Source organism: Pseudonaja textilis, chromosome 7 (genome assembly GCF_049901715.1).
Source record: "Pseudonaja textilis isolate UNSWEBS1 chromosome 7, rPseTex1.2, whole genome shotgun sequence".
NCBI lineage: Eukaryota > Metazoa > Chordata > Lepidosauria > Squamata > Elapidae > Pseudonaja > Pseudonaja textilis.
Genome location: NC_141996.1, coordinates 48,122,200 through 48,135,636, shown reverse-complemented (window position 1 = coordinate 48,135,636; position 13,437 = coordinate 48,122,200). Strand labels below are relative to the sequence as shown.

The 13,437-nt window shown below is 33.9% G+C and overlaps 1 protein-coding gene across 2 annotated transcripts in view; it reads left to right on the top strand.

The window, feature by feature from the left end:
* APP (amyloid beta precursor protein) overlaps window positions 1–13,437 on the top strand; it is a 97,325-nt gene that overhangs the window by 59,338 nt on the left and 24,550 nt on the right. The window contains exon 7 of one of the 2 annotated variants that reach the window (XM_026700635.2): window positions 8,582–8,749. The exons of the other annotated variant lie outside the window; for it this stretch is intronic. Within the exon in view, the coding sequence (XP_026556420.1) occupies window positions 8,582–8,749 (168 nt within the window). The remainder of the gene's footprint in view (window positions 1–8,581; window positions 8,750–13,437) is intronic. 2 annotated transcript variants of the gene reach the window in all.

The following is a 13,437-nucleotide window of genomic DNA, read 5'->3' as shown; positions in this document are numbered from 1 at the left end:
CCTGTGACATTATTGTGGTGTTTGAGAACGAAATAATAATAAAGGGATAGTGAAACATACCAGATTTAAAATTGCAAATTATGCTTGTATTATATTTGAATGGGTTTTGAAAAGACTGTCTTTCATGTTAGATTACTTGCTTTATGTTAAATCCAATAGTTCTGTATATTTTTCTATTCTATTTTGTGTTTTAATAACTTTTATTGAAGGTTTTAATAACAATAGTTAAAAAAACACAATGAAACACAGAAAGAGTGGGAGTAAAGAAAAAAGAGAATTAAAAGTGTGTCAAAAAATAAAGGAAAGAATAAGAGAAAGAAAAATAAATAAAGAAGTAACTTCCAGTCTTCAATCATAAGGACAAATAAACATAATAATTAATCAACCCCAGTAATATTACATGTAAGTACAAGTAGTTCTCACAACATTTCTTTTAGTGACCATTCAGAGTTCAAGTGGTACTGAAAAAAGTGACTTATGACCTTTTTCCCCCCTCACTTAGGATCCCCATGGTCATGTGATCAAAATTCAGATGTATTAATGACGATTTCCCTGTCCTAAGTCATGTAATCACCTTTCTAACAAACAGAATCAATGGGAAAGCCAGATTGACTTAACAACCGTGTTACTAATTTAACAACTGCAGTGATTCACTTAACAACTGTGGCAAGAAAAGTCACAAAATGGGGCAAAAATCACTTAACAAATGTCTCATTTTGCAACAGAAATTTTTGACTTAATTGTGGTCGTAAGTTGAGGATTACTTCTATCTCTTCTTCCCATAACTCATCCTTTATCCATTCACAAAACCATTAATTATTAACATTTCTACCCTATTGTCAGCAAAAAGTTAATAAAGGGATCCCATATTTATACAAACATGTCTTATTTTAACCGTGATGAAAAAAAAATTGTACTTCTTTCTTTTGCTTCTAAGAATCTTAATTTTGAGTCCATGCAAATTCTATCATAAGATTTGATTTATTTTCAGTTTTTCTTTTTCCAATATCAAAGATTTCTTCAAGGCCTTTGTCTACTAGAAACTGCTTATCTAGGTCAATCATCTTGACTTCTACTTTATATTTCCACTTTAATTATTGACTCTGTCTTACAGTCCATAATTTTCTAATTTCCCAATATTTCTGCAAATTCTTTACATTTTGATATTTCTGCATCAAGCAAAATTTGTTTCCTTTCTTTATCTTGTGTGTTTTCCAAGATGTTATCTTTCTCATTAATAATTTCTTCTTTAATATTTCTGGAGATTCATAAAACATTCCTGAGAATGAAGCTGCTGGTTTTTGACCTTGTTATTCAAGAATCTTCTGAAACATTTTCTGTTATTTTTCAAGTTCAAGTGTTGACCAAGGGGAGTGCATTCTGCCTGGAATCTTTAGTCTCTACTAGTATTCAGTTTCTGAAATTATAAAAGTTTCAAATTTCTATTTTGATTTAGGATAGATGAAACAAATTGGTTCACATGAAAATGCTATTTATTTATATAATTATTTCCAATATCTTGTAGCAAATGTCCCACTATCCCATCAACCAACCCATTGTAAGAAAGAAGGGAGACACAAAACAGGGGACATAGGAAGCAAACACAGGATTTGTCAAATTGGATTCAGATGCATATACATTAACTCTCAAAGTATGAGGAACAGTGTGAACTTGAAGTCTTAGTAAATTAGGGCAGATACAACATTGTTGCCTTTACTGAAACTTGGTGGAATGAATCCATGACTGGAAAAAGATGTTAGAAGCATTTAAATTGTTCAAAACAAATAGATCTAACAAAAGAGAAGTTACAGTCACATAATATGTAACAAATAACTATATGTCTACAGAAATGTAAAAAACCAACAATGAAAACCTTCATGAATGTATTTGCGTTAGTAGGAAAACAAAATGAGATTACCATAGGTATACATTACAGACTACACAACCAAACAGAGGGATTTGAAGTGGTGGGAGCTTTGGGGGAGAATTCAACCTAATGCAAGCACAAGTAATACTGTGTTTCTCATATAATAAGGCCGGGTCTTATTTTTGAGCCCCGAAAAAATGGCTAGGCCGTCTTTTCCGGGGGTGACTTAATATAGGCCTTAATTTGGGGGGAGGGGCTTAATTTCATTTCATGCCTATAAAACATGCTGGGCCTTCCTATTGGGGGAGGCCATATTGTTGGAGAAACAGGGTAGAACAGAGTAAAACGAGTGTCTTAATATGTTAAGTGAACTGATATCCACAAGCTTAGAGATGAGTTTAGGAAGGATTACATAGATGAAAATCTTAAAGCAGAAAACAACTTAAGAAGCTTGGGAAACTCGGGAAACTGATCATAAAAGTCTAGTCCAGCACAATACCACCAAGAAAGAAAAATAAGAGACTTCCAATGAAACCAGCATGCTTGCATAAAAGAACTCTCTGATAAACAGAGACAAAAAGGACAAGAATAAAAAATGGAAAGAGGGATACATAACAAACAGAATACTAACAAAATAGGCCAAATCTTTAAAGATGAAATTAGGAAAGCTAAGATTCAGAATGAAGTAAGACTTTTAACAAATGTCAAAAATAATGAAGCTGCTTTCAACATGGAAAAACAAGATTAATGTCAATGAAATGATTGGTCGGCTAATGGGAGAAGATGGCAAGGAGGTGACAGCAGAGAGAAAGTGGAACTGCTTAATTAATTCTTTGCATCTGTCTTTACTATCAAAAGCAGTACTGTAAAAGACAAAATAAGACTACAAGTCAAAATAGGCAAGAAAATGGTAAAAGAGTACTGATCCACTACAGATGAGTTCAAATCGCCAGGACTAGACTGATTACAGTACATCTCAGGGTTGTGAAGGAGCTGGCAGATGTGAATCAAAATCACTGAACCAAATGTTTCAAAGCTCCTGAAGAGCCAGGAACTACCAGAGACCTAGAAAAAAGCTGATGTGGTCTTCAAAAAGGGAAAAATAGATCCAGGAAACTACAGACCAATAAGCTTAATGTCAATACCTGGGAAAATCCTGGAAAAGATAGTTAAACAATGAATATGCAACACCTAGAAATAAGAAAATGAGTGTCAAAACAGATCATGCCAGAAACCTTATTACATTTTTTTGACAAAGTGACTAAATTAGTGGATCAGGAAAATGCTGCTGTCATAGTTTATTTAGACTTTAGTAAGGCATTTGATGAAATAGACTGCAGCCCACTTCTTTTAAGATAAAAAAAATTGGGATAGACAGCATCAACACCAAAAGGATTTGCAACTGGCTGATCACGTGCACTCAACGTCCTCAACAGAACTACATGTACATGGAGGGCAGCATGCACTGGAGTACCTCAAGGTTCTATCTTGGGCCCAAAATACAGAAGAATCTTGATTGAACATTGGACCAACAAAGTTAAATTAAGTGGTGAGAAAAGTAAGCTCTTACACTTAGGCAAGAAAAGCCAAATACACAGGTATAGAATAGGTGGTACCTTGCTCATTAGCAGTTACTGTGAAAGAGATCTAGATGCCTCAGTGGACAACCATGTGAGCCAGCATGATGCTGCAGTTGTCAAAAAAGCCAACACAGTTCTAGGCTGCATCAGCAGAGGGATAGCATCAAAATCAGAAGTATAGTACTGCTCTATACTGCACTAGTGAGGCCATACTGTTGCACTCAGTTCTGGTCACTACAATATAAAAAAGATGTTGACGCTGTAGTAAGAGTGTAGAGAAGAATAAACAAAGATGATTAGGGGACTGGAAGCTAAATCATAAATGAATGTTTGCAGTTACTGGATTTGTCTAATCTAACAAAAGAGAAGAACTTAGGGTGACATGATAGCAGTCTTCCAATATTTGAGGGGCTGTCACAAAGAAGAGGATGTTAATCTGTTCTCCAAAGCACCTGAGGACAGGACAAGAAGTAGCAGATAGAAGATTATCAAAGAGAGATCCAACCTAGAATTTAGGATAAATCTCCTGATACTGCAAATGGTCAGTGGAAACATTTGCCTCCATGGGTGCTCTGCAATGATGGGTTGCAACTGGTTTAATGCTGCATGTGCAGCATTAAAAAACCTCCCATTTTAAGCCTAAAGGGTTACCTTCTATCAGCGCTGGTGAGTAAAAGCCACTGTGCCGCACAAATCAGCTGAGCTAAAAAACAGGGAAATATAGGACAGGAAAGGGCAGGAGAGCGGGTGGGTGGTCAACCGCTCACCGGAACTACAGGTTCTAGTGAACCAGTCCAAACTGGCTGAATACCACCTCTGGTGCTCTATCATTGGAAGTTTTCAAGAAGAGATTGAACAGCCATTTGTTGGAGCAGAAGACTTCCAAGGTCTGTTCCAATTCTTTTATTTTGCATTCCAAGATAATTTCAAAAAGTGCTTGGAAAATGATCTAGCACACACAAGTGATCTTTAAAAGGCTTAATTGCAGTTGACAGCCTGATGATTTATTTCATCTACTGACATTCAAACTCACAGGAAATTGCTATCCTGTTGTTTCCTTGTGAGGAGTGGGTCATCTATCTTTATTCAGAGATGATCTGTTGGATGATCTACTTGCCAGTTTGGGGTCTTAACCACCATCATAATCTCTTTTCATTCCTCACCTGGAAACTCAAAATCACATTTCAGTTATAAAAGAGCTCTAATAGTTGAAGTGTCATTAGTTCTTCACCTTATTGTAATACAAAGGGTTTTTTCCCCACCTTCATTTATTGACTTTTTATCATTCTGGGAAGCTTCATTGCAATATTTTAATGAAAATTAAGAAATAGTGTTTTAAAACTCGGTTATTTCTTAAAGAGCAAATAATAAAGAACTGTTTTAAAACTTGTTTAATACTTGTAAATTATTCATGAATGTTCACAAATTTTAATATGCTTTTTATTTAAACCATTTCTTTTAATATTTAGTCTAGATGGACAGAAACACAAATACCTACACTGAATTAGGTGTCAAATTTTTTATGAAATTTATTTGGAGGCATAGGCCTTCACAATGGTCAATATGATTAAAAAGATCGGAAAAAAAACTATAATATGTCTGGAGCCATTGATTTAGTTTGAAGAGTTTTGTATTCATGAGTAGTTGTAAAACATTATAGCAGGTAGAAAATGGTTCCTGGGTTCAGTAATCTTGCTCAGGATTCTTTATTGCATGTGCTCTATTCATTGCTAGTGCTGCAGTGCAGAGATAACTATTTGGGATCCTTAAATTATATAAAGTAATATGTTACACTATATAGCTTAGGGAAGCAAAAAGCTTTTAAAGTTTGAAAAAGTTCTTGAAAATATGGAAAGGGTTTTATTTTTCCTCTTTGGTTTGACATGAAGCAATAATGTTTAATTCTGTATTTCTTGTACAGTTACCATTTTGTGGAAAATGTTTATTTCTTGTTAGAAATGGAATGTGTCCTAGTTTTCTAAAAGCCAAACATCTTATAAAAAAATACTGTTTATAATCATGGCTGGATGATTGAGAATCTCCATAGACATCAGTATCATCAGTTTGGAATCCAACCACACAGTCCAGTGAATTCCACTGATTCGTAACAATTTAGCTTTAGTTTTGTTTACATTTTTAAAATTTATTTTTTCATTTCAGCCTTATATTTAAGTCAACTGAAAATGAAGTAGTTTTGCATGACATCTCTTGAGTCGTTTGTTATCCATATGTGTGTATGATACTTTATGAGAGACCTTTTATTTCACATTGCTATTAAAATGTATTTAATCTGTGCCTGTATCATATTGAAATTGGTGTAGCTATGAAATTAGGAAGAAAAGGCAAGTTTTAATCTAGCTGAAAAAATTAAAATTAATTTATTCTATATATATATATGATATATATATATCATCTTCTCAAGCATCTACCCAATGCTTGGGATATTTGCAACCTTTATTTTGAGAATATGGAATAGTTTTTTAAGGACTACTTAATTGGCCATGATACACTACTTTCTAAATAATTTTCTGCCAAAATTCTGCTGTTTTTATTTTTCCAGTTTCAGTCGTGTGACAACATATCTGTTAATACATAAAAAGTGGGATAGATTTGCTTAAATGACGTGATTCAAGTCATACAAGCTATTTTATTTCTTCACCATATCCAAAAGACTACCTCCTTTGCACTGATTTGGGTATCCTCTAAACTTTTTGTTCTAGAAATATAAGGAAAGGTTCTTTTTAGCTGCCTTCTCCTGCAGCACTGATCAAAGTTTTATAGGCTGATCAGTTTGGGGATTACCCACAGTGGTTTGGTATAGCTGCTGAGTGTAGAAAAACTTGAGTGCCAACTGAGGCAGGTCTAGGATGGGTACCTTTAGTGCAGGAGTCTCCAACCTTGGCAATTTTAAGCCTGGAGGATTTCAACTCCCAGAATTCCCTAGCCAGCAAAGCAGAGCTGGCTGGGGAATTCTGGGAGTTGAAATCCTCCAGGCTTAAAATTGCCAAGGTTGGAGACTCCTGCTTTAGTGTATCGTGTGAGCAATCCCAATGTTAGCCCAAACAGCCTAGTTTGGAGTCCTCCAACCGATGCTGTGGGGGCGAAAGTAGCCTCTTCTGGAGCTTTTTCCAAAGTGGGTAAATTTGCCCTTTCAAAGAGCATTGCCTCTTTTAACCCTTTATCAGGAGAAAGCAAGAGTATCTATTTTAAAAGACAGTGATAAATTATTAATGTTGACTATACTTCCTGAGGGTGAAAGGGAAAGTTCTTTTTTTTCTTTTGCTTTGCTTTTTCTCTGCACTGCACTGCACACACGCGCACACACATACACACACACACAATTTCTGTATTAGGTTGTTGTATTAGTTTTATTTGTTTAATATACTCCTCAAAAAATATTAGGAAAAAAAGGCAAGAGGCATGCGGCTAACTCTCAACTGCCCATGAAGTGTCTAGAAGAGCCTAAAGGATGCCATATCTTGTGAGCTGATATGCAGCTCTTGCCGCAGCACACTTGAACATGCCTGGCCAGCGTAGTTGTCAGCCATTTCTCAACACATTTTGTGGGAGAAACCAAAGGAAAAGAAAAAGAAGAAATGATGGAGCAAATATAAGATCAGCAGTATGATTCAAATACTTAAAAAATAAACATTAATTTTGCAGATATAGTTTAACTCAAAAAAAGTCTTTGTTTATTCTTTAAATATAAATATTACAGATAATTTTTAGTTGGTATTTTTAAGGTTATTGATAAAATTTAGCCTTGGGAACTCAATTTTGAATGCTGAGCTGTAGCATAAGCACATAGCATAAGTGTTATTGAACTGAATGGCACTATTCACTTGTGTTATTCCACATAATATATTCCAATATCTGTGTGCATGAAACCTATTTTGACCAGTTTAGACAAGTTACTGGCTGCAGTTTACCACCAGTAGCCCTTCCCACCTAATATGCGGCTCTGGCTTTGTTCTTTAATTTCTTTTAATCAGAGGAAACTGAAGTGCCATATTCAGATGTTAAGCTTATCTCCACTTTTAGGAAAGGTCATTGGGTCATATTTCTGACATGTTAAACATTCGAAATCAGAATGTTTTGCACACTTCCACAACTAGTACTTTCCTTGTTTTCTTTAGGGAAAAGGTTGGCAAACTTTTTTATTATATTACTTACCAATCCATATTGCCGTTACAAACATACTGGTTTTTCTTAATATTCCATTTCAAAATAGGCAGTATGGTTTTATTAAGAAATTAAAAGGAAGGGGAAATTTAGAAGAAAATGTGTCTTTGCACTATTCATATGTTTATATATACTTTTGCAGTTAGCAAAAATGTATTCTGTGGGAACAACTGGAATAAATGGCTTAAATGACAAAATTTATAATATCCTTTTTAAGAATACTTAAGTGTTTGCAATAGAAAATACCACTTCAGTTAAGAAGAAATAGCAAAGATTATCCAAATAGTATTACTGATTATGAAGTCAAGTGGAATAAAAGGATCTGAATAATTTTTTCTAATCTAAAAATGTATAAAACTGAAAATCTAAATAAAAACAGCTATGAAATCTGGTAAGCATTGTAGAAGGCACCCAGACCCTGTATTTTGAAATAGATGGCTGTAATTAAAAATAACAAAAATAATAGAAGGTAAATATGACTACATGTTATGTAATATTTTTTAAGTTTTATTGCTTCTCCCTCCCCCACAGGTTTGGAACAATGTTGATTTGAACTGACCTCTAATAAGTAACACTAATAAGTAGTTGAATTTGAATCTCAGCATTTTTCATTCTGGGAGATTGCTTCGTAACAAAGGTGACACAGGAGCATTTTCCATATAATCAACTGTCTTGAATTTAGGTCTTCCCTGATGTATTTTAAGCACTGACCTAACACAGAACAATATATTTTCATTTAAATATGGTTGAAAGAGTGGAACTTGAAGCAGTAAATTTTTGTTGATGGTATAACAAAGGTATAAAACTTCTTCATTGAAAAGCCACTTCTAATTTTTTGTTTCCTGGGAAATATGTAGAGATATATCTACATATACAAATAAACTTATATAGAATAGAATTAACAATTCCACTTTCATGCTAAATGTAGTTCCTCCACATCTCCTATAATTAGAAGTGTGCTCTGAACAAGCTGAGACTGGTCCTTGCCGAGCAATGATCTCCCGCTGGTACTTTGATGTGACTGAAGGAAAATGTGCCCCATTCTTTTACGGCGGATGTGGTGGAAACCGAAACAACTTTGACACTGAGGAATACTGCATGGCAGTCTGTGGCAGCGTCAGTAAGTGGATCTTTCCAGCCTGTGGCCGTGTCTTTCTCTTTTCTATCTTGTGCCACCCTGCCTCTGCTATTCTGTAGTGAATATTTTTGTTTTTCTTTAAAAAAAAAAAAGACTTTGGGAATGGGCCTATCACTAACCATATTTCTGTCAGCTTTCCTAATTGCCCGCATCTTTGTAGAATGTGTTTGGCCATTAGTGCGTCTATTTCCTCTCGCTTTCTATATTCAGGCATGACAATTAGTGATCAATCTGTCATCTATGTTGTAGACACAAATTACTGCTGCTACAGTAATGGAAACTGGGATATGAAACTGGGATATGAAAAACGTAGAATTTAAAATTACTGCTAAAAGTTTGCTATGCAAACATACTCACTGTTGTGCATCTGTGTACTGTTCTCATGCATGTACGGTGAATAATCAAAGTAGAAACAATCTGCAAGCTTGTAAAATTGCCTCTGGTCATATTAAATTGTTTGTGTCCTGTTTTGTAAAATAGTAGTGATGCAACAAAATATATGTCCACACAAAATAAACTTACCTTTTCAGAAAAATTTAATCTGAGCACTACATATATGCATACATACACAATATATTCGATATATACACATACACATTTGTTTATTTGTTATAAATGATTGTGGAGATTAAATCACACATTTGCATAATTGCTGTACATTCAGTTCTGATAAAATAGAATTTATCTTTATAAAATGAGTTTGTGCCGGTTATTGAGTTGACATGTTTCCATATCATTCAATACATTTGGGGATGAAATAGAATATTTATTGTCTGATTTGACTGGTTACAATTATACAATTGCTATATGGTACATTATAACGCATTTTACGGCAAACGAAGTGTTTTAAAAGATTGATAATTGGGATAATCTACAAACTATGACTAATAAGACTAAGCAGTTATTTTTCTCTTTCAAATAATAAGATAAAAGACTAAGTCAAAAGGGGAGATGGGCACAAACCTTGTTCCTTCCTTATAAGCTTTATTATGATTTAGTTTACATAGTTACTGAAATTCTCATTGTTGAATGATATTTTATGAAATTATTTCATTTTTATTTCATTTTTTCCTCAGTTCATCCTACTCATGCAGTAAAGTTTTCATTTAATTTTACAGTTATCTAATGTTAAATATTTACATATGAATTTGATTATTTTAGTTGCATATACAAAAGATAAATATACAATCAAATACGATGTGACAATTCTGTTCTGAGGTACTTATACTGCAGTCTGAAATGCACGTATTGGGAGTACGATTGAATTAAATTCAGTTGGAGTTATTTCAGAGGAAAATATGCTTAGGAAAACATTCTACAAGTCATTAAGTATGTTTAGTTCTGCTTAAGTGGAAGAAGTTTACTTTGTGTATTGGATAGCTGGCATTTAATGTTTTGCACTCTGAAGCCAGGGCAAAACAGAAAAATGTCTTCTCTTCTCAAAGCTGTTTCTTTTTCCAGAACTATTTTCAAAAGGGGTTTATACAACAGGTTTTTGATCTTGTTATACCGCAAGTGTTATCTTGTATTTTCTTCTCCCTTCTGAGGGAAAGCATCTTAAGTGTTGTCAGAGAAAGATCTGACTAGTGATGCGACTCGGAGATTGAACATAAAATAAATGTTTTTAAAATAAAGGTAGAAAACTGGATTTGGATGAAAAGTAAATGCAATAAAACATAATCAGCATGTTTTCTGTATCAAAGTAGACTAAACATATATCATAGCCACATCTGACAAAGCAGCAATTTCTGCTTTTTTTTTAAAAAAAAATGTATTTACTTTTTAAAACTCAAGATACATTATGTTGCAGATAAACTGTCAAGAATTGCATGCCCGAGTAAGTGAAACTAATTTCTTTAGTCATCATTTTAAAATGAAAAACTAGAGAATTGCTTCTAGTTCTTCATCAAGGGCTTCACTCTCTATTTCCAATATTTTTTCCCCACTTTTCGAGTTGTTAAGTAAGCTGGTCCACTCTGTTTATTCCTTCTGTCCAATACTGGTAGTACTTGACTTACAACCATAATTGAGCCCAAAATTTCTGCTGCTAAGCAAGACAGTTGTTAAGTGAATCATTGTAGCTGTTAAGTTAGTAAGACAGTTGTTAAGTGAATCTGACTTTCCCATTGACTTTGCTGGTCAGAAAATTGCAAAACGTGATCATATGATCCCAGGACACTGCAACTATCATATATACATGCCAGTTGCGAAATGTTCAAATTTTGATCATGGGACCATGGGGAAGCGGCAACAGTTGTAAGTGTGAAAAAACATCATTAGTCACTTTTTTCTGTGCTGTTGTAACTTTGTTTACTAAACGAACAGTTGTAAGTCAAGAACTATCTGTATCTCCATTTCCACAGGTCTAAATTGCTTGGATATTTGGATAATTTAACATTTTTTCAAACAGTCTAAAAAAAATCAAATGAGATCATAACTATAATTTGTTAACTTTTTCTCTCAACCGCCCCCCCCCCCCTTGTTATAATGCTGGGGAAGGATCATCACGTATTAAAAATACGGTTTCTAGTTAGGTGGGGTTATTTTAAAAAAACAAATGGGAATTTGAACTGTAAACTTTAAAATATATAAGTACTTTAGAATCCTAATTCCTTCTGTCATACTCTTGGGAAACAGTACAATTCTGCAATATATGTTAAAGTGCCCTTGCAATTATTGATGGCTTAAAAATCGATTCTGTACAGGCCACATTATTTCTTCATTTCACATACAATGTTTTGGTATTCATATATGTAAATGACAGGTTACCAAATGATTGAGCTGGCCTAAAGTTTATGTCTGATTTTCTATAAATATTTAGAGTTGTGTTTCAGTTAATACAATAGTGATTCTTAAAGGATTGTTCTTTTAAAATAGTAATTTCAAGCTTTAACTGCCTTTAAGATTCCTATTAGTTTCCTAGGGCAGTTGTTAAAAGTGATGGAATGTAGCATTGATCACAAATCATATTTTACTTAAGAGTTCAGTACTAAGTAATACATAGTATTAATGTTAAGTATGTTAAGAAATAAACAAAAGCTAAAGCTTTGAAACACATTTTTAGGTGTTGAATCTTATGGAAGTGAGAAAGTTACTAGGCTAAAGTTATATTTTGCTAAGCTGTGGGATATTGCTTCCTTCCTCGAACAACATTGGACTTAGAACTAAGATTTTTTTTTACCTCTCTCTGTATAATTAAGTTAGTGTATCTTACACTTTAAAAAGAGGAACAACTAAAGTAACTGATCATAGATACTATTAAGATTTTATTTTATATGTGTGTATAATAAATCTTGATGCATATAAACTTCATATTGTTGTGAACAGAGAATAATACTAAGGCAACTTTACTTGGAACAGCTTACCTTTAAGACCATAGAACAATAGCATCTTCCTATCCCAAGTTCTTGGGAATGACTCAGTAGTTGGATTAAAAAAATGCCTAATTCAGTCTAAATACTGGGCTGATTGTATGACTGGCCATAATAATATAAGGCCGCTTAAAAGCAAAAAATAAGAAACTGATCATAGATGTCCAGAAGAGAAAAACCAAACATTGCAATAAAAAAACATTTTACCACCCTATGGCTTGTGAGAACAGCCATACTTTTAAAAGACTTTCAGAACATTATTAGGGTGGGAACTATATGGATTTGTATGGAAATACTATTCTTAGGGAAAGGTATCATGAATGAGAAAGCATGTTTCCTTGTCCAAAGAGAGGACTTTTTTTAATTGAGAGCATGTGGAACATGTCTACTCTGCCTGATCTTACTAGACAGGCATTCTGAAGTTTGGAGTTAAAGAAGTAGAATCTTATTACAGTTCTAAATAGTGCACTGCAAGGACAAATATATTTCTTTTTTTCTGCCTTTGCTTGGTAAACAATTGGAGTTTCAACTCTGTTTTTGTCTTTCTTGAAAGATATAAGGAAAGGTCTTGAATGGTCCCAAATCAGCATGATTTATTTTGTATGATGTGCACAAATTCAACATTGTTGCTCACAGCTCTCGTAATAGTACTAATTAATTAGCATTTATATTTGTTCCCTGGTGTGCACTCTGAATTGAGGCTAGCTATTTCCTTAGTAAAGAATTCTACAACACTTTTGCCAAGAATTACCAAATAAAACTCTTGACTCTTGCTGAATATATTATAATAGCCTCATCAACACTGTAATTATGGTAGATCTAATATGTTTGTGTGAACTTCCTTAAGCATTATTAATAGATATTAGAGTTACAGTGCAATTTCAGATGGTAAAGTATCTTGAAATGACCTATATAGTTCTTTTTACCAAATTTACAATTTAAACTTTAAAAGCTGTGAGATTGTGTCCAAATGTGCAGTTTTGTGTTTGCATGAACAAAAGAACATACAGGTAGACCTCGCTTAAGAACTGCCCTGTTTAGCAAGCATTTGAAATTCCTGTATCACTGGAAAAGTAACTTTATAACCAGTTCTTGCATTTATGATGATGGCACATCCCAGTGGTCATGTGATCAAAATTTGGGCATTTCACAGCTGGCAGGTATTTATGATTGTCACAAAGTCCCATGGTCATATGATCACCATTGGCAGACCTTAGAGTTAGCTTCTGAGAAGCAGTCAATAGAGAAACTCTCAGTAAAATTGCAAGTCATAGTCATGTGATGTCACAATGAACCCTA